At 35.6% G+C, this 22,837-nt stretch overlaps 2 protein-coding genes across 15 annotated transcripts in view; both read left to right on the top strand.

Annotated features, from left to right (window-relative positions):
• The first annotated feature begins 431 nt into the window (after positions 1 to 431).
• olfml1 (olfactomedin-like 1) lies at positions 432 to 3,866 on the top strand. Its single transcript, XM_034053220.3, has 3 exons — positions 432 to 787; positions 1,140 to 1,425; positions 2,307 to 3,866. Exons 1-3 carry the CDS (start codon positions 662 to 664, stop codon positions 3,092 to 3,094), a joined length of 1,200 nt encoding a protein of 399 aa, XP_033909111.1. The 5' UTR covers positions 432 to 661; the 3' UTR covers positions 3,095 to 3,866.
• Positions 3,867 to 6,115: 2,249 nt separating this feature from the next.
• Positions 6,116 to 22,837, top strand: part of LOC117432384 (liprin-beta-2-like) — a 60,040-nt gene continuing 43,318 nt past the window's right edge. For 2 of the 14 annotated variants that reach the window (XM_059001740.1, XM_059001738.1), the window contains exons 1-2: positions 6,118 to 6,306; positions 19,827 to 19,922. In XM_059001740.1, coding sequence (XP_058857723.1) covers positions 19,850 to 19,922 — 73 coding nt within the window. In that variant the 5' untranslated portion in view covers positions 6,118 to 6,306; positions 19,827 to 19,849. Of the gene's footprint in view, positions 6,307 to 19,826; positions 19,923 to 22,837 lie in introns of all 14 variants that reach the window. The other 12 variants (XM_059001742.1, XM_059001743.1, XM_059001747.1 and 9 more) reach the window with 10 other exon arrangements.

Raw genomic sequence — 22,837 nt, 5'->3', positions numbered from 1 at the left:
AACTGTCTTCCTGATATAGGAAATCAGTTGATTTATATTCCAAAGGATTTTTTTTTTTTAAAGCTTAGAAATGCCAGAAGCACATTCTCAGTACAGTTTCTCACAAACCTACCAGTATGTTACAATTTTTAAATCATATTTGTGGAGATTACCAGGATTACTGTAGAAGATATACCATCCTATATGTTTTTGTGATCTTCAGTGCTTACCTGTGCCTTATTAGCATTGTTTGATGAAAAGGAAAACATGATCTGCTTTAGTTTTTGATGTTCCAGTAACGTATGTAATTACAGAAGAAGCTTACAAATGGGGCCAAACTTCACAGCTGTGCTTAATCTTTAATAACGAAGGTAGACGTGTTTGTTTTTTATGGAAGTTTTTCAAGTTACCATGAGTCACAGTAAGACATCTGGTTTAGGTTAATAGCTGGAAAGACTGCTGCTGGAAAGAAACATCATTTGTATTTACTGGAGAAAAGAACTACGATGGAGTGAAAAACAAGTATAAAACAAGCTTCCATATGCTTGATGATTTATAAGACTTCACTAATATATTGCAACATCATATTCTTAAAATTACTAGGGTGATTTTTGAGTGCAATGCTAATTATATCGTCTTTTACATTTCTTTAAAGTACTTTGTGAGAGACTCCTGATTAACTATGGTCAACTGTTATCTAAGGCTGTTAAGAATTTTACTCTTCATTCAAATACTTGGTAAAGCCCAGCGTATCACTCAAGATGTCATCATGATGCAGTACTTTGAGGGACGAATTGTACAGCTGGAAGTAAGTATTGGTCTTAAATTTTTAAATAAAAGATATGCATAAATTGTAGCAGGAAAATGTTTGGCTATTTAAAAAAAGAGCCTGTTATAAAAATAATACAAACCTTCAAAAAATAAATAATGTGTCTTATGTAATGTCCCACAATATTAATCAGCTGTTTGAATAATATATACCATACTAAATATAACATTTAAGTGATTATTGGTACCCAGACTGTTATAATATCAGTCTAAATCTGATGCTTGAGCAATTCCTTACAGCTGCATTTAATTAATATTCCACAAACAGAAAACATTCCACACTGATTCTGTTTCAAAATGTACTTATTTCTGTGGTTTTATACATGCAACAGGACAGGCTGATAAAATGTGACCAAGATCTTATGAAATATGTGCGAGAGCTCTACGACTTTTCAAAAGAAATAAGGAACCGTCTGGATGCTTTAAATGCTGACAAAACTGAGTTTAAGAACGATGTGGTGGATGTGGTGACGAGAGTGGAGAGGATCGAGAGGGACATCGACTACTTGGAGTCACAGACACCAACTCAGCCCTGCGTGGAGGTGGATGAGAAACTACTGGAGCAGCAGGTTAAAGAGGCACAAGGCAAGAAAAAGGCCAAGCATAAACTGGTTGCAGGTAAGAATCTTATTTTTACAGTGTTTAAAATTGTCGCTCAGCATGATAGCTTGATAACAATCGGCAACACAGGTGTTAACAGCACACCCAAAAAGTAGAGATATAATGGGACAATAAGGAGCTTGTGCTAGATGGTGCAGACTTTTATCTGAATGCAATCCAAGGCAGTTTTTCTATTACAAGTGCATATGTTAAGTGTCATCAAGAGCATTGCCTAGGTAACAATACAATCATTAAAGGTCTACCATGGATTAATGTCAGTAATTACAGAGGTTGTGTAGTACATTCCACTACTTGTGTGTTAAAAAGTTCTCTAAGCTTTCAGCAAATATATCATCAGTATCACTATAATAGGACTACATTCCTGGATATTTTTATTAATATTCTGTTAGTAATCTCCATAAAACAGAATTCATATTAGCAATGTACTTAAAGAATGCTTATTATAAAACACATCCATAGTAAATTCATTAAAAAAAAAAAAAAAAAAAAAAAACATACAACAAGGAATGCAACTTTCCTAATATTCCACCAGTAACTTGAGTTGTTCAGTTTAAAAAATAAAGTTTGGTTGCTTTAAAGAGCTATTATTTGTATGTTGATGTGTATGCATATGAATGCTGAAGATTTGTATTTATTGCAACATCTTAATTTTATTCTCTGATGTTAAGGCAATTAAGAAGTTCAAAGCAGTAATTTGTCTGTCTTAAGGTCCCTGCTTATCACATATTTTCTTCTGTTCAAGCTTCAGTAATTAACCCTGTTAAAGGATTTTCCTAAAGAAGTTTAAAAGTCTACAGAAAACCAAGATATACTTTATTCACTCAAAGCACAGAGCTGGCATGCTGATGGTTTACTAATATCTTTTGTTTCATGAATAGATTGTGATGCTATGCTGGCGAGTATCAAGTCACTAAAGATTGTTAAAAAAGCAGGAGACGTCCATGGTTCTTGGTTGAAAGACCCAGCCCGGGAATCGCAGAAGATTTATTTTTTCAGTGGGACTAAACAAGATTTTTTTTTAGAATTTTCAAGCATGAAGGCATTTACTGAAAGCAATTACATGCAAGCAGCCAGGAATATTACCCTTCCTTTTTTCTGGAAAGGAACTGGCCACGTCGTTTACAACGGCTTTCTGTATTTTCACAAGAGCGACTCAGTAAACGAGATCGTTAAATACCACATAAGGAATAAGACTGTGAGCGACCGCATGCTGTTGCCAGGGGCTGGGAGGGTTCCTGTATACCAGCTTTCTCCATACACCTTCATAGACCTGGCAGTGGATGAGCAAGGCCTGTGGTCCATCCATGCAGACCCCGATACGGGTGGAAATATAGTGATCACCCAAATAGACCGTGCAAGCCTGGCAGTGGAGCACAGCTGGGACACAACCTGCACTAGCAAGGATGCCGAAGCTGCTTTCATAATGTGCGGCACTCTTTATGTTGTTTATAACTCGCATTACAGGGGACGATCGACAGTACAGTGTTTATACGATGTGTACGATATGATAAGTAATGAGGAGCCTCCTGTTCTGTATTTTCCAAAACGCTACGGTAGCCATTCCGTCATGCACTACAACCACAAGGAGAAACAGATTTACTCTTGGGATGAAGGGCACCAGGTGATTTATAGATTGTCCACTAAGAAGAAATTAGAAAATCCATAATCTGAAACAGTGAATTCAGAGCACTGACAAATAGATTTGCTGATCAATGCCCGGCATTGCTGTCACATTAAACTGGTCTGCAGTTGAGTGAAAGTTAGTTAAGCTAAATAAACAGCATCATAAATGGAGACGATAGAACAAAATACAGTAGTAATAATACAAAAATACATCAAAACACTGTATTTAGAGACTTGATTTCCAGTTTGTAGAACTCAGAAATAAATATTTGTAAACACTGTGTATGCACATATCGTATACCTTTCATTCCATTCCATAGCATTCTATTTTAACCCAACCAATCTATAATAATTGATTTATACAGGTCAGATTTTGCTTGAGCATTGTATCCAACACATACCTGCTAAATAGTTTGTTGTGACAGCAGAGACTGACTTATACATTGCATGGTTTTAGAACCCATTTCTATTATTTAAAATATAACCAAGATGGTTCAGTGCAGAAAATTGCAGAATTTGCAGGCCACAGCTTGATAAAATCTTGACAACATCGTTTTTTAAATTCTAATAATAATAATAATAATAAAGAGCAAAGCTGGCTTTGCTTTGATTACTAGTTGATTGCTTTTTACAAACAACCAAACTATAAAACTCTGACATGAAATCGCACCATGTATCTGGTTTTGAAGTTTGAATGTAGTATGTTTAAAATAAGAAGGTTTGATCTATTATTAGTACATTATATTTACCAGTAGGTTAAATTATATAAAAAAAAAACAAATGGGCCTTTTCTGACAATATGGGAATAAAATATGAAACAGTATCTTTTCTGTATCTGTTGTGATTGTCTTTATTTAAAATGTGACATTTTTTGTATTGGCTGTCATTCAGAACATCACGAGACTTACCTTCGTCATACACCCTGATCAAAAACAAACACCTGTGGAAACAGTTCTAACCCTTGGAAGGAACTGTCACTCACTCTCTGTATACACCTCTGTGCTCTTCCACCCACACAAGACTGGGCTGCCTCTGCAGGATGTTTTATTTTATTACCAGCTTGTTTTGCCAGCTGAGCAGAGGAGAGATAGTGCACCCAAATAAAACACAATAAAAACAAAAACCCACTATGCAGTGAAATCTAGAAAGCATGTCCTAGTTGAGAGGGTTCCACACACACAAAGTACCTAAGGGTGAGCTTGTCAAAAGAAGAAAGCTTACAGTATATCCTCGTTTTTTTTTAATAATCATGCAATCAGAGAACCAAAATGCCCTAATCTAGTATTAGTATGAAGTAAGCCATGGACTATACACACTGTTGTATAAGTATATCCCCTCTGTTTTATTTTAAGTTGTACTTTTTAAAACATAATAACAACACATATTCCATAAGCTGGCTTTGATTTGTATGAAGCACTTGCAGATGGGCACCATCTGGATGGCTTTTGGCTATTTTATAAGTGCCACTCGGTGTGTTGTGTGGCACATAAAGATCTGATTGCTGTGGATGTAAAGGTACATCCACTCTTGTATCGTGGGGATTCCATCTGTTTCTCAACAGGTATACTGCTTTTATAGCTCTTTAATTGTGGATAAAACATTAGGAAATGTTCAACATGTTCCGTTCTTTGAGCATGCATCCAAGGAATGTAAATATATATATATATATATATATATATATATATATTTTAGTGGAATATGCCCTTACTAGGGAAAACGAATTCAAAGAGCTCTAATGAATTGAACTCTCTTATAAAGAATCGATGGTACGCAGCCCCTGTACTCTGCAGTGTCTGCACAGCATTTTAGAAGAACTTTTGTGAATAATATATACCTCATTGAATTGAGCCCAGTATATTTATAATATTTAAACCACTTAATTTCTCGTTTTTAGTACAACACAAACTTGCGCGCATCTCTCTTGAATATAGTACAGTGAAAGTGAAACAATACAGTTTTCTTAGTTAAATGTAAAAAAGAGGAATTGGCTAGAAGTACTGAAGATTCAACAGTGACACAAGGCATTGCCAGCGTTCTCCACTTGAGGGAGACAGATGACCTGTTTTTAATATCTATGATTTATTTATTTTTTATAGCACATGTTTTTCGATGAGGAGAAAAATGTCAACATCGCACATAACGCTCAGATATCGTCTGTTTGCTTATAGGCACACATTAAACTTAGAAACGACTGGTCTACAGAACCTCCTATACAGGGAATATACGTGTTAAGTTTCTCTTGTGAGTTGACAGAGCATGCAATTTGTAAGATTTGGTTCACTGCGTGGATTTTGATTGGAGAAAGTGTGTCCCTGCAGTTTAAATGACCTTTGGAGATTAGCAAACAGTACAAGGTCTAACAAAGGAAATTCACAAAATGCTCAACAAGGGAATATTGCAAACCTGCAAAAATACATAAATAAATAAATTAATAAAATAAAACATCGTTCACATTCACCAGATGTTGCTGTTTAGCCCTAAAAAAATGTAAGAAACACGATGGAGAGAAAAGAAAGTTGTTGGCTTTTTTAAAAATTTAGAAATGGCATGCCTGCATTGCATAATCTGAATCTATTTTTAAACAGACCGCAATCTGCGTTGCAAAGCCATTGGTCTGGTTTAGAAAATGAAGGAAACCAGTTTTTACATGCATTTACATAAAAATAGTTGATTTGGTATTGGCCTCTAGCAAATGAGAGTGTATGTGTGTTTATTTTTGTCAACAAATAAGCACTTAAAGTAAAAATAAATGTTTGAATAATTTATCGTTGGTGCACGCAAACATATAAATGCATAAACAATATAGTATTTAAACGCTGATTTTGGCATTACATTTTAAAGCACGGAGCATTCGAACATCGGTATCCTGACAAACATACATTGAGGTGACATGCTGCAATGAAGCTTTAGCCATTCGAAATAAAAGGTCCTCTCTTCAAAGCATCTGAACAGAAGACTGCATGCGTGCACTAAGTACAGTAGAACAGTCAGCAATGCTGCAGTTGTTTGTAGCAGCGCGTGCATTGTACTGTGGCAATGGGACGCCTCTTTAATCACATGACAGGTGATTTGAAAGACTTCACTTTATCGAACTATGGCGACAACCACTCGCGGTGGGACCAGACTAATACTGACAGGAGAACTACAGCAGTTGCAAACAAAAATAAAACTTAAACTGCACTTTTTTTGTTGAATCGGTTGTCTGCTGTTGCTGTTATTAAAGTTGATTTAAGAAAAATAACTGAAAGTAAAAAGGTAAGTTAATTAAGTTACAGTACCGTAATAGTTATTTGTAAATTATGACTTTGTGATACATTGTATGCGTTCATTATGGAAAACAATTGGCCTTTTCTCCAGGGAACTTTAGCAGACTTGAAGTACATTAAAATAATATATATATATATATATATATATATATATACAGTACATGCACCAGACACTATAACATTGTCTTTCGTTTTCATAGTTTAAAAAAGGTTCAAACGGGATGCATTTATATTTTATTTTTAAAAATTACAAATCTAGCAGCTGATCGATGACTTTGTGTACTTCCTTTAACGTTAGAATCGTTTTGAAAACTGGTCCTGTACTGTCTGTATGAAATTATGAACCTGTCGCTTTCCGCTGCTTCGGCCAGTCCCTTAAAGGGGCAGTACTGTTAAACAGTATGCATAATTTGTTTAGGCGATAATGTTATGAACAGGTGGAGGAGAATAGCTTTAAGGCAGGTCATTAACACCTTATTCTAGTCACACCAAGTCTCGTAACAGAATTATTATAGACAAAATAGAATAAGGTTTGTGATCTATACACTTACTGCCCTGGGGTATTACCTTGTTACTAAAGCGACCCAGTGTAGCTTTAAAATGTACATGTTAATTTCTGATCTGTTCAACAGCTGTCTCAATCCTTCATATTTGTAAATTGTACTGTAACTTTGAAATGACAAGCAATTGTGAGTTTAAGGCTATAGGAAAGGTTCAATTGCGTGGAATTAAATAATTGTATGAGAAAGTATTAAGTAATGGGGAATTCATCTTGTCTGTGTTACTGGATTTTGCACTGTGTGGCCCCTTGTTTGTAGAATATTTATACAACTGGGTAAAAAGAAGTAAGTCATGGATATCCTGCTACTATTTGCTTTATTTTCCATTGTGAGTATTATAGGTCATTTTACAGTGGTTTTGGTATTGAATATTTAATACTGTCCAATAGGCTAGTACTTTTAAAATGCTAATAGAAAAGTCTGCTGTTTTTGTTATGTCAATTTTAACTTGCCTATTATTATTATTATTATTTATTTCTTAGCAGACGCCCTTATCCTGGGCGACTTACAATTGTTACAAGATGTCACATTATTTTTACATACAATTGCCCATTTATACAGCTGGGTTTTTACTGGAGCAATCTAGGTAAAGTACCTTGCTCAAGGGTACAGCAGCAGTATCCCCCACCTGGGATTTAACCCATGACCCTCCGGTCAAGAGTCCAGAGCCCTAACCACTACTCCACACTGCTGCCCTACTGTAGGCATTAAAAAACTGAAGGCTCTGTACAAAAAGATATCTACATTTCTCCTCATATGGCAGCAGTGTGGAGTAGTGGTTAGGGCTCTGGACTCTTGACCGGAGGGTTGTGGGTTCAATCCCCAGTGGGGGACACTGCTGTTGTACCCTTGAGCAGGGTACTTTACCTAGATTGCTCCAGTAAAAACCCAACTGGATAAATGGGTAATTATATGTAAAAAATAATGTGATATCTTGTAACAATTGTAAGTCGCCCTGGATAAGGGCGTCTGCTAAGAAATAAATAATAATAATGTGGTATGTCCAAACACATGACGAGGCACATTTTTACCTAGTAGGCCATAACACGTAGCCTATTGTGAAGTAACTTGTGGACACTAATTAGCACAACTTCTTAAGGGTATCATAATCTATTTGTGTTTTAGTTGACTTTGGATTGTTGGGGCTAATGAAGGCTAAATCTTGGAAACCACCTTCCCAATGAAGCTTTGCAAGGACAGTTGTTTCAAGCTGCTATTCCACATACTGTCTGCTTATCATGTACTGAAACAGAGTATGTTTACAATGACACTATGTATGGTTATTTAGATCATGGTCACCAATACAGACGTGTAATTTGCCCTGCAGGGCATCACTTCTCTTGGAAGGATGCGGCAGGGAGTTGACTTATTCTTTGACTTTATACATGATAGAAGATGATGCACTATATATTAGTGCCCTCACCTTTGGCTTGGGCTGCATAACTGCAGTTGCAGGCAACTAACACACGGTAGAGCCTTCATTGACAGGCATTATCACGTAAGTATTGTGTAGGTATTATGGTTTTGTGGGAAGCTAGCTTTGAGTTTAGGAAGTCTAATTTTCTTGGCGGTGTTAAATTACAGACATAATTTACAGCATAACTACCTTCTTTTAAATCAATGAACACTGCATTTTCATTTATTTTTGTATTATAGGATATCACTGGGTTAAAAACTGCTTATTTACCATCTCCAGGGAAATGGAGAAACATTGCACTAGTTTGACATTGATTATTTAGGGCATTTGGCATTACACTGGAGGTCATGTGGTTTAGCAATAGCATAAAGCTGGCTCTTGTGCCTTACATTTCTATTGCTTTTCATGATAAGAGTAATTGTGCTTGTATGCCTTTACAGTCACTTCACAGTCTGGGATGTTAGCCAGCCATATATTCAATTGTTTAAAGGCAGTTAAAGCTTTAGTGTACTAAGGGTCCTATATGAAACTTACATAGTCAGAAAGAATAAGTAAGTATGTATTTCCTCTAGCAGTTGCCTACAGTACCATGTGGACGTCTATTCATCTGTGCTGAACAGTGAATACTGACCCAGTTTAAATATTAAATTAAGACCAAACCTGTTTTACTTACATAAAGTCTCAAAGTCTTAATGATTTAAACTATGCAATGATTTTAAAAAATGCACCAATTATTAATGTTTCAAACTGGAAGACTGTAGCTTTAATTAGGAACTGAAGAGTTACTCTGAATAATGTTCCCGTATATCCTGTTATGTTTACTTTTAAATTATACCTGACATTGACTCTGGAAAATGATTTACAATTCAGTGCACTTTTCTCAAATGATTTTTTTCATGCCCCACTGTAATTGCCATCTCAGATAGTGGAAGTGGACGTATAAGGCTGCAGGCATTATTTGTGGAAATGTATTGTGAGACCGGGACGTATTTAGTGCAGTACAGAATAAGAAAGGACTGGGGGTTTTTTTTTCTACGCAAGTGAAGCACAGGAACTGTTTCCTTTTATCTAAGATACAATTAAATGTTGAATAATTGATGGCTGGGATTGTGTATAATTCCATCTGATGTTTAAAGCCCATTATTACAAAGTGGAAAAAGCCTGTAAAGTTGCAAAACTAAAAATAAATAGTAACAAGCTTTGAAAGTCAATTTGTTACACAGTAGAGAGAAATGCCAATGCCATATCAAAATGTTTGTGTACGTGAGAGCTTAATATAAGGATTCATGATTGGTAAAGTTTAGTGATAATCAGGGATCCTAGGAATCTGTTTGCTGCGGAATAACACTGAAAAACGCGGATTTTCTATGATAACACATGTTTTCAGAGATTTTTTTGTTTTACTTTTGGGGAGGGGCAATGCAAGGCTTTTTGTTTGTTTGATAATAACCAAACCAATACACATATAATATATAAACATTAACACAGGCAACTTTGCTTGAAATTTACGTAAAAATACCTGTCTAATAAAACTGCTTCCATTATTCAAGTTCAGTGTTCAATGAGGCTTTAGTCAGTATCCAGAACTGTTCAAAGATGCCGAAAACAATAACAATCACCCCTAAGGATCGGATCAACGAGTTTGTATTATGTACTATGTATAACCTTACAGTACAATAATACGACAAAAAAAAAATGGACTGAATGATAATACCCAAAAATAATAATTATTATTTTTTTTAATAAAGTAGCTGGCGCAAATATAGTATTTGGCGGTGGATTGCGCCGTTCGCCGGCTTATTTTGAAAACCCTGCATTCATTGTCACTATTTTTGCTTTGAAAATAATCTGTTATTTTTTTAGCAGTCATTTTAACGTTTTAGCTTCTCAAGGTGCATAATACAGAAAACCCACCCCTTCAACTCTCTGATTGGTAAAATGTTGTGTCAAGATGTAAAATAGCTGATGTGGTTCCAAGATTTTTTTTTTTCACCCAAAAACGCGCGTGATCCAGTCTGCTAGAAGCGCAATCAATCCAGTAGCATCTGCAAGACGGAAGGATCGTGTCTTTTCAGCCGGGTGGCACATCTGGCTGAAGGGCAGCAGTGTGGAGCAGTGGTTAGGGCTCTGGACTCTTGACCGGAGGATCGTGGGTTCAGTCCCCGGTGGGGGACACTGCTGCTGTACCTTTGAGCAAGGTACTTTACCTAGATTGCTCCAGTAAAAACCCAACTGTATAAATGGGTAATTGTATGTAAAAAATAATGTATAATGGGATATCTTGTAACAATTGTAAGTTGCCCTGGATAAGGGTGTCTGCTAAGAAAAAAATAATAATAAAAAGGCCCGAGGAAAGCCCTGCAGAAGCTGTAATAGTACAGTATTTCATGTAAGATTTCTGTCAGTTTTTCGTTAAGTACTGTATCTGGAAAACTACAAAGTGGTATGTAATTCAGTAACATAACATTATTCAGCAGGTTTACTTCGACTTTATGAAGCAAAATTAGTTAATTATACAGGGTGATGCAAAACTTTTGGCCATAGCTGTATCTATTCATAAAATAAATATTTTTGGTTCCGACAATATTCAGTTCAGTCACACTTCCTTTGAAACTCCTGAAGAGGAAGTAGGCCTAACTTTCCGAAAGCTCTGTGGCAGTGCATACCCATAAATCAGGTCCAGCATAAACAATAAAAAAAAAAAAAAAAAAACACATCACAAAACAGTATTATGATAGCTTGTGTTTAAATACAGAACACGTAGTGCAGTTCTAATGTAACACTCTGTGACTATCTATGCCTTTCTTCTTTTACTACATATGTATTTGGTTTTGCGTATTTATTTATTCTTTTTTTTAAGGGTCATGAATTTGCACTGGAAAGGAGAATTACAAACAGGTTGAAGTATTCTGTAATGTATTACTGTACTTACATAATCTCATTGCAATTTCAAAGCACAGTAATTCCACATGATGGCTTAACACTGTTATACCACATAATATATTGTGTCACTAACATTACACTTGGAAAAGTAGATGCTGACATTTTAGATAGCTAATAACATTTCAGTTACAGGCTGTAGAGATAAAAAACAGACTTGACATTGACTTGGATTTACACATTTTAAATGTAGCCCGGCCTAATAACTTGAAGTGAGCTAGTAAAAGACGAATTGACTCATGATTGCACAAGCGTTCTCAAAATCGTCTTGCAACACGTGACTGTAAATATTTAAATGATACTACTTTGTGTTTGAATCTCTGTTAGAGGTGACTGTACTAGGAGAAAGGGTCAAGTGTAGGTCTTTTTAAAATTGTAAAGTTTCAGTTACATAAAAAACGTAATTAAATGAAACCTCAGTGGTGAGTGATGGTGTTCAGTTGTTTGTAATACAGTGGTGAAACCAAGGACCAAGTAAAATAAAGATTTACAAAATGTAATATGTAACTCATGAAATACAATGGCTCTCAAAAGAGGTCATTGCTTCATCCAATATTTAGATTTTAAGGAATGTGCAAATAGTTCAGTAAATACTCAGTAATCTTCAGGCAAGCTTCCTGTGCAAAGTACAAGGGTATGTTTTGGTAAACAGCTATACCAGTAATCTACAACTTGAAGCAAACAAAATAATTGTTTCTCAGAACTATTGTGAGCTAATTCCCAGTGACTTCTGTTTTTGATACAGAAGTATTTAGGGTCACAGCTATACTGTTAACTACAGTGGCTCTTGAGGACACTGTCAAATGTCAAAATTCAAATGTGTTATGTCGAGATCACAAGATACTGTTCAGCAACCAAATTCTCCCATGCATTTGGTGACTGGTAAATGGACATGTCACTGTAATTTATATTTCATGTAGAATGATACAACCCGAGGATCTAAAATAAAATCTCTTGACCTTCTTGTTGCAAATGCTCATTTTTGCTAACATCCGCGGTATAGCTCAAGCTGAAAATGAGCTGACAGGCAGATTCCACCTCATGAACTGTTGATTTAAAGAGGCAGCCTGCTGAGTACAGCACACCTAAAAGCTATAGATTAAAACAAGTTTGCAGCTGGTGTGGTTTTCAAAATGAGCACCAGATTTACAGACTTACTGCTTAGCAAGGTCATTTATTACAAATATTGAATAGTTTGTTACCGGTTAACTATTTTATAGATTTGAATTCAAAACCTAGAAAAGTCTTGTAAGAGCAATTGCATATTCTATCAAGCAGGAATATCATCATAATAGCTGGAGTGCAGAAATATTCTAATCTTTACAATCCCACTGTGTGGCCAGCACTTGTCCACCAAATGTGACCCTAGTCTTTGGAAAAGGTGGTTCACGTTTCTAGCAGGAAAACCTGCCTTACACCCTGCACACAGTCAGAGCATGGCATATACAGCAAACAGGAATGCCCATGCTTCAGGGTGCAGTGAGGTGTGGTGGGCAGTTCCACATGGTGTGTACAGACAGGTTCAGGGCAAGTGATACAGTGTGCTTCCGTAACCATATTGCAAATATAGCACAATTTGGTCCTGAACTTCTGTCTTTAGGCCTTTTTGTCAGCTTTTCAGAAATTAACTTTATTAAACAAGCATATTTTCTTCTTCTTCTTCTTTTTTTAGAATTAGAGATCTTAGCTTCTAAAACAACACACACTTGTTTTCCGACAACACAGTTTCTACTGCCGCTAGTGAGTAAGATTGAAGAGTCTGTTCCAGAGAGGCAACCTGCTTGTCGAAACTTGTGTAACATGTCTGTTTGGATAAGTGTGATGCCATAACAGTGAATGTCCTTCACATTATCATAATGAAAGAAATGTGCTGATGGATTTTTAGTGAAAACTGGTATTACACAATACTGACTGCTAACAAGGTTGTGTTTTTAAATAAGGACAAAGCAAAAAGCAAATTGTCAGCAGTCAAAGGATATTAAGTTCAAGAACCGAAAGGATAAACTGTAAAAGTCCCCACTAAACTGGTTTTATTCTTGTTTTGCAAACCCCCATTATTCATGCCTGCCTGCCTGCCTCACTAGTGATTATCAAGCTGTTTACAGTACTATACAATATCTCTCTTTGTATGATTTCACTTTTTTAGACACAGGTTCCTCCTTAAAGAGTAGGTAGCAGTGTTCTGAAAAATATAGTGTTATACATCCCCACGTGTTGCTACAACTGTGATTTATCTTTTCATTGTTAACAGCCTGACAACTTTTTACACTTATAACTTTAAAGTCTATTTCAAAGCTCTTTTCTAAATGGCCACTCTAGTGCACTGGGGTTTGAGATCTGTCCTCAAAATCACTGCAGGAAGAAAAAAACCATAACAAGTGCTCTGGCTTTTCTGTTCCATACTTATTATTGGATCATTATTGCTGTGTTACCTGTTTGATAATGTGGGCAATAATCCTTACACTATCAGTGCAAAAGAGAGGCCATTTTGAAAAGAGCTTTGAAACAGAGTTTAAAGTTGTAAGTGTGAGAAGTTGTCTGTATGTCATCAATGAAAAATGACAGGTGCGTTATTTAAACAGTTGTAGCAACACGTGGGGATGTATAATGCTATATTTTTCTGAACCCCACTACTTACTCTTTAAGAGTGCTTGTACATATTTTTGTATTTAGTTGTGCATGTCCAGATGAGTCTCGGGTTTCTGTAAGACACTAGTGTACCATATGTTCTCTTCTGGGCATTCATTTCTAAGGATTGGACTAACTAACTAAGCCATGAAAGACCAGGATCACTTGGCCCCAAACATTTTCTCAGGAATCACATTTGTATCCTGTAATTGAATCCCCTCCACTCCAGTTCTGTTATTGGGTTTGTGGTTTCTCTAGTTATGTGCACTGTTAACCAATATATTTTGCCTTTGCATTTTGCGGCATCCCCCAAGACAATCCTCTGTTATCATAGGATAATCTCTGTGGTGTTGTTGCATCGCTGACCCATTGTTCTTCATTGCATAAAGAAGTGCCACATAAAACAAAACTTCATTAAGTTTCAAAGTTTCTTCTTACCCAGGAACAGATGCCAACAAGTACTGCTCATAACCCCCATCAATAATTGTGTTTTCACTTGTTTTCTAAGTGGCTGAGTGACTGTGATTTGTGGAAGTAATATTAAACCTAATCAAAATGCTGTATAATATATACATTTTTTAAAAAATTATTATTGTTACGGTAAAGAACTGATTTCACATTGCTAGGACTTATCTATTTAATTGCAGTGTTGTAAAAACTCTTTCAGCAACCCCTTTCTGTTTGTGTTTCATGATCAACCGCTCAAATAATAGGAATCTTCCATTTCCCTGGTGTTGCATTCAGTCTAGATATGCTAGTTGTAAGGGGAGCTTTTATTTTGATAACCACAAGGGGAATGACATTCAGCTAAAAAGCTATTTGAGTTACTCATTAGAACCATCACCAGATACTGTGCTACAAATACTGTACAGTGATACATATCGGACAGTCTGTGTCATGATGCAAACTCATACTTATTAATCATTTTTCACTCTATTCTGGGAAAGTCATTCTTAAAACTGAATTATGTTTGATTGAGTTATATATTGTCTTTAAAAGAATGTAAAGCTTACCTGATGACTGTTAACATGTCTTGGCCTAACAGTGGCTGATGTGGAGTTCTTCATTTAAAAAAAGCCCCCCCACCCCCCCACCCCCCCTTTTTATCAGTGTCACTCCCAGTTCTTAAATCTTATCAAAGGTTTTCAGCTTGATGCAGCCCAGAAACAGATACTGCAATACAAGTTGGGACCATCTAACAGTAAACTGATAGCACTGTCAAGCAAGTGCCATTCATGATGTCACTAATCTGTATACTGATAGCAGCAGAACCCAATATAGCCTTGTGGCTCGAATACCACAGCCCTGTTGCAAACTCATTTGCAATGCAAGGCCGGCTATATTATTCATTGGCTGTCAAGGGCTTATGGGAAGGGTCTGACATGATCTCATTGTTCACAGACTAAAAGGAAAATGTAGTTTCAAGATTTCACAGATTACAGACATGCGTGTCAGTAAATTGCTACTGCGAGTATTGTAAATGTCAGCATTCTACTGTATTTATTCTTTGGAAGGAAGAAGATCATTCTGTCTGGCACAGCCACATCAATGTGTACAACAAATCAGTGTCACTGCCTACGATGGATGGCGTGAATAAGAAAAGCAGTAATATTTATTGTGGGTAGATTTTAAAAAGATACTGTAAGTCCTTGGATGTCTATTTTAATCATCTAAAGTGGCAGATCTAAACACTGCTGCCAGGGGTTATTTATTCATGTCATACATTAGAAAGAGGTCCGTGATAGAGAAGGGATAGCAGTTTAAGGGTGCCAGTATTAAGAACCACCACTGTTTAGATCCAGATTTTACATTAGACCAACTACTTGTTGGTACTGTAACCATCGGTTTGGTCTCCGTAAAAAAAAAAAGAGTTTTGGTAAGTAGTTTTGGACTCATTCACAAAACTGTTAGGACTGTTTTAAGGACTGTTTGTTAAGGAGTGCTTATAAAGATAATTAAGATAACCGTATTGAAATATAAGAATAAACATTAATTCCTCTGTAAAACAGTACCAGTTCAGAAGATATTTATGAACGTCGTGCTTCATTTAATACAAAAGAATGGGTTTTAACAAAAAGAAAATAAAACAGTCCTTAACAAAACAAACCATAATACTGCCCTTAAAGTTTTGTGATTGTGGGGGGCTATGTATTTTTAAAAATATATGTAAAGTAAGGGCTCGATTGTTTACAAAAGTGTTGCTATACAGATTTTCCTCACTCCAACTTGTAAATAACGGGTTAAAGTTTAAAGCAGGGGTAATGGGACTTTCAGCGATTGTTTTGCATACTTAACCACATTGAAATAGAGAAACATTCTTGAATGCCTGTGGCTGATTTTAAGGCTTGCTTTTTTTGTTCAGCGCTCTTGTAGGGCAGTTCTTGGAAACCGTACCATTTTTAACCTTCTCAAAACAAAAATGCTGTATGTACAAAAAAAGAGGAAAAAAACAAAATGAATAGTATGTGTTACAGGCCTCGGGTTAATATATCTTTCTCACAGACACATGTGATTTGGGCTGTTTTACTTAAAAAATAATAATACATATAAGTGAACATTGGTAAAATTTATTTCTTTTTAAAAAGAAAAATAGCATTTAAAAAACGGATAAGTTAAGTAGAGGAACAGTTGACCAATTCCTTCATCATAGTGACTCCTACAGATGTCTGCAGTTTTATATCAGTGGAATAGTGGAACTATTGTTCTCCACATAGTGGAAATGTGCTATAAGACTCCCAATGATTTTAACAGTTTATGCACAGTTATAAATAAAAAAAGGAAAATAAGTTTTGTTCAAAATCCAATGCCAACTGAGGATAGTGGTGCAAGGATAGAGTCTGAAAAGTTCCCTTAAGTAGTCATTTAATACGGTACAATATACTAATTGATCATTCTTCTGCCTTTACTGGTATTAATGACAGTGGGAAACCACAAAAGCGGCTGATCTGCTGTAACTGCCCACTTTCTATAAGGCAGGGAAGCAGACTTTCTGAGCAACTAAAGGAATTTTACAGCAACTTAGCAAGAGGAGAAGAGCTGACTGTGTTTTGAAAAACCAGAAGGGCAGGGTTGGAGAATCAAGGAGTGTATCCACATGGGCAAGTAGAAACGGGTTGCATGATTAACACTGGTTTGGTGACAAAGAAAATAGCTTGGGAGTAACTGTGTGAAAGTAGAAAATGTTGACATTGTATTGTGCTCTTGAAATATTTTCAAATGAAAAGAAACATTTTTCATCATGTTAGTTCATTTTTTTTTCTTTATAATAGCTATCATTACGATGCATATGAAAAGCACCATTACGTTTTTAATAAAATATCATTTATAACGTACTCCTGATTTGGTATCAAGTACTGTATCTCATAATGAAAATAGTAAAGATGTTACAGTTAATTACAGTGTTAACCTGAATGTGTTCAGTCTGTTTTTTAAGTACAGTGCTAGTATTTACCCAGATGTTTTATACAGTGCAGCAAGTGTTATGTGTGTTACGATGTGTAAAAACTACTGTGCATAGAACACAAATAGCAGTAAGTACAGTTTCTAAGTCACATGCATGGCAGTGAAATGAATGGCTTATTCTTCTTTGTGACAGCAGTAACTGAACAGGGCTGCACACCACAGAACTGTGATATTCTCTTTACATGATGCACTGTATCGAGGTGTGCATCCCAACACATGACCAAAAGCACTTGTAACCCATCAAGTGGTGCTTGAATTATGAATACATTATGTGATCATCATAAAAATTGAAACAGCTGCTGACACAAAAAATAAAATAAAAACATGTTAACTTAAACTGCATGAGCGTCTTTAATATGTTTCTTTAATATTTGTACCGTGGACACAGGTAATCATTGTATTTGTCTTGGGGGATTGGGTATTGTAAAAATCAGTCTTTACAACAAATGGGTTTTGTATTAAATGCAGGCAAGACCTTAATGTCTTCACTAGTCTGAACTATTTCATTTTCTAAATATCCAGCAGAAAACAAAGGACCTTGATTTAATAGACCCAAGGATGGTACCATTACTCTCCCTGGTGGCACACTAAATGTGGCCATTGAATTAACACCATTGACACGCAAGTTCCTTTCACCATTCTATTGAGCTACAGTTGTCTTTTGTGTAGGAACATGAGTATGTGTACTGCTGTGCCATTAGACACAGTTAATTGTCATGTGCATTTCCCTTAGACACAGTTAATTGTCATGTGCATTTCCACCAGCTTCAGTGTTAGGTTCAGTTTAGGTTTTTTGGTCAAGCCAAAATTGTTTGAACAGACAAATGGTACCTTTAAAACCGTATGTAAGAAACATATATTATTTACACACATTGCAAATCTGAGTATTTACAAAGAGGTTAAATATCTTAAATCAGTACTTGCCATCAGTTTTATTCTTGGACATTGCATTCATAATTAACCCTCTTATTAAGATTGAATTTCATGAGTTAAAGTTACAGGAAATTAAAAAAAAACATACTGTAGTGTGTATGAGATCTTTTGAAGGTGTTCCAAGATTGAGCTTCATATATTACAAGCAAATACCCACAGATGTAATCATTAGTGCGCTGTGTGTATGACTGAGTAGCTTGCCAGATTCTTGGATAAAAGCACAAATCAGCTGATCTGTAATGTCTATTCAACTGGAAAGTTTAAAGAGCTTTAAACCCCATAACTGAATTATAATAATGAATGGCTGAAAAGAAAACAGTGCTGTTGTATAAAAAAAAGGTTTGTTCCAATTATTACAACTGCAGTACTGTAGAACAATGTAGTACAGTAGGTATTTTACATCATTATTTTTCAAAGTGATGCCATCCTGGCGCCTACTCATAACTTCTTGGAAATTGAGCATGCTGTATATGGGTAGACATTTTTCCACAAATCCAGCATGCATTTTGATTAATCTACTATGTTTACAGGCACTGTACTTAAAGTACAAACATTACCCAACAAAGCACACCTACTGTAACTTGGTTAAGTACATGTTATATGACATCATGATGTGCACTGACACTGAACTCTAAAACGAACGCTGGGGTAAAATATAAATTAGAGCGTTCATTTACAAATTGATCTTCTCAGGTTGCAGCCCGTTTGTCAGAATTCAAAATAAATTACTATGTAAAACAAGGATAAAAGGTTTCTATATGCACAGTATGTACAATTCTGTTTGTTTCACATGATTTAAAAAATGCTATGTAAAATATGAAATTGTATTTATGCATGATATTGGCAAATACAGTAATAAATTATTAAATAGCATTGCTGACTTTTTTATAGTGGTGGTGATGGGTTCAGACTATCAACCAGACTATCACTTTATGGCATAAACACTTGAATAGGTTGGTAATTATGCTGAGTTAATGGTCATATTAATATGACCTGCCACCATTTAAATCAATTGAACAAAAACAGTGTTTCTATTTATGTTAAACCTGGGACTAAGCAGCTATTTTCTCAACCAAAATATGTGAGACTGTGCTGATAGTCACAACCTAAGGGGTAGAGCGGCTCAGCTGTTGAGAAATTGCTGCAAAAAAACCTGGTGTGGAGTCTTATTTGAGTTCAAGTTTACCTGCAAGAGTTAATGAAACCTATTATGCAGTTCCAGCTCGACAAGTTTAACTGTAACTGTATATTTACTTTGAGATGATAGTCCTGCACATTCTACAAGTGAAATACAGAACAAAATCACAGGAGACAGTATGGGCACTACAGTAGCTATCCACTGGTTATATCTGAGACACAATGCCAGCATGTTAAAGCTGTACTGTTTCTGATTGCTACAGTTTGCTGTAATACTATTTAAGATCTTTTTCACCAGGTACAGTAAGGCATGTTAAGATGACAGTACAGGTAATTCTTTGAGGGATTACTATATACAGTAAATACACATCAGCAGCTTTTGTAATTAAAGCGAATGCAGTTGTTGTTGATTATGTATGATTTTTTCTTCAGACAGGGCAGAACAAATGCAGTAGATGGTCACTATGGCTTCAGATGCTAGTCATATGCTTGAGGCAGCCTTGGAGCAAATGGATGACATAATTGCAGGTAAGAGGATAAGTACATTCTTTACACTGAAAAGACAATAACATGAGGATCCCTATTGTCTTTTTATTTGTATATTATTTAAATGTTAAAAGCACAATATCCCATTAAAGTAAAACAAGTCAATGCTGGCATTAGAACATGTTTTATAAAGACTAATAAACTATTAGGACAGACTGGCTAACCAGCGGGGTTTGATGACCTTTATAGCACAGCATCTTATATGAAGCAGGAATAATTGCAGCTCAGAGTTCTTGGAATCATTTGTAATGCAAACAGAAAATGAATGCACACATTAAAGCACAACATCCACCCAAGGCACTGTTTCTTTACCAGAGGAGTGCTGTGTCATTTGCAGCGATTTTATTTGGTGACAAAATATGTTAAAGTAAACAGATAATATCATGGCGATGCACCATTTCTGTGTTTTTTTTGTTTTGTTTTGTTCTATATTATTATTATTATTATTATTATTATTATTATTATTATTATTATTATTATTTTTGTAGTTCTTAACATTGCATTCACTTGCATTATTGTGTGCCATATATGGGAACGGGTTGAATTCAATATAATAACCAATTTGACACCGAGAGCACCACATCTCAGAAGAGATACACACTGGGGATTTCCACTAAAGGTTATATTAAGAGCACAGCCAACACGAAGTTTGTAGTTCTGCATGGAGTTAGTCTAAGTAGACTGAAAGCTGTAGTCTGTGTAATACAGTGTGTAAACCAGCATAGGACAGCATGATCCAGGGAACGGAACCAGGCTGTTGAAATTGCAAAAATCTATTTGTTTTGTATTTTGAAAACAAGCTAATAAAACATACATCTTTTTTACTTTGAAGTGTCTGACTGTTCATTGGAAATAGTCTCTAAACTATACAAATGCTGCAATGCGAATACAACAATATGTTTGTTTTGCTAATGTCCTCCTGTATTCCTTGTGATGGCTGGTTTCATGCATTAGTGATACATTTCAGGCAGTACTGTACAGTATGTCATCAATATAAGGGTATCAAGTAGCACCTGAGAGTTGTTCTAAATTAAAGATCTATAAATAGAGAATGTCAATTTAATACTGACACTACTAACTGTGCTACCATTTCAGTGAGAGGGCATTTTTGTGAAATGGGCTTAAAAAACACCCCACCAGACGTACTAGTCCAAATGCTATTCAAAACGAATTGCTTTAGAGAGTATTTATTTGATTGAAAATGGAAAAATACAAACGCATTGTGTATTTCTAAGAGGTATTTCAAAGAGTCTTCTGTGCACAGGGATCTGAAAAATTGGTAAAATTGCATCGACTTGTACTCTATATTTAGAAGGTTGTCAGTGTTCCAATATCATCCCTCCAACTCTTTCGATATGTATTTAATTTGGCATCATGTTTTGGATGTAGTGCTGATGGTCTACTGTAGAAACAGTTTAGAAATAGCAGCTGGAATGATGTAGGCCTATGCTTAAAACCCACACTAATAATAATTGCCTCCTCAGGGTTTTTCACACTAAGGCTTTATTAACAGTTCAAGTTTTTGCTTACTGTTTTTTTTGGGGGGGGTGGGGGTTGCATATTTAAGTGCAGTGTCCAGCCTATAGATGGCAGTATTGAATCGTACAATATGAACAGATTACTGACGTTTATTTTGATAAGCGCTTTTATGTATTATACTGCATACAGAAAATAAAATAATCCATACATACGATTTGAATAATTTAATTAAAAAGTTATTAAATAAATACAGTACATCTATTTACTGTATTTCCCCATAACTCAAAATTTTTTCCTTTATGTATTATTTTTTTCATTGGTTCCGCTATCATATATATATATATATATATATATATATATTTTATAATTCCATTTTTTAAATGTGTTTTTTGTATTTATTTGTACTGGGTTTTATGTTGTTTTTTTTTTTAAAGTAAAAGAAAACATGTGTTTCGACTTCCATCACCAAAATATAATCCCACAGATTGTTTTCACACGATTGGCAACTGTGACATGCCTGCAGTAAACATCAGCCAGGGATTGGGTAAAACGTCCCGTATTATATGAACTACGACCAAGGCTGTTTATGCTTTTCCTCACAACTGCCCCTAACTTAAAATAATCCACTGTCTTCCAAAATGTCATCCCACATATCTGTCACTAGCATGTTTAGAATTCACTGCACTAAACTGTGCTTAAAAATGAGAACAGAAATGATTTAAGAGCTATGACTGCTTTACTTTTCCTCAACACTAATCTCAGGTGCAACATACATTTACCCAGTTCACACCCAGGTTGTACCTGAAGCTGTACATTTATAATACACACATGGAGAGAAACATTAACCAGTCTCCAAAATGTTGCATACATTACATCCCAGGGTAGTATTCTGATTTAAAAACAGGAATTAGGTACTAAAATGATTATAAAGAAATGGCTAAAGTACATACCTGATATAACTGATCTTGAATGCATGAAGTATAAGGTAATATATTATTGTCTTTTCTAAGACCAACCTGTGAATGAGACAATAGTGTCAAAGATATTATCCTTGTTAAACAAAATTCAATTATTATTATTTATTTCTTAGCAGACGCCCTTATCTAGGGCAACTTACAATTGTTACAAGATATCACATTATTTTTACATACAATTACCCATTTATACAGTTGGGTTTTTACTGGAGCAATCTAGGTAAAGTACCTTGCTCTAGGGTACAGCAGCAGTATCCCCTACCAGGGATTGAACCCACGACCCTCCGGTCAAGAGTCCAGAGCCCTAACCACTACTCCACACTGCTCAATAACGAATAACTGGCTATATAATTTGATGATTTTTTTAATGCAGCATTTGAGTATTTCTAAACACCTACAGGCCAAAATTGAATTAATTATGTAATAGGTGTGTGAATAAACTGA

Source organism: Acipenser ruthenus, chromosome 27 (genome assembly GCF_902713425.1).
Source record: "Acipenser ruthenus chromosome 27, fAciRut3.2 maternal haplotype, whole genome shotgun sequence".
NCBI lineage: Eukaryota > Metazoa > Chordata > Actinopteri > Acipenseriformes > Acipenseridae > Acipenser > Acipenser ruthenus.
This window is presented reverse-complemented; position numbering and strand designations above follow the sequence as displayed.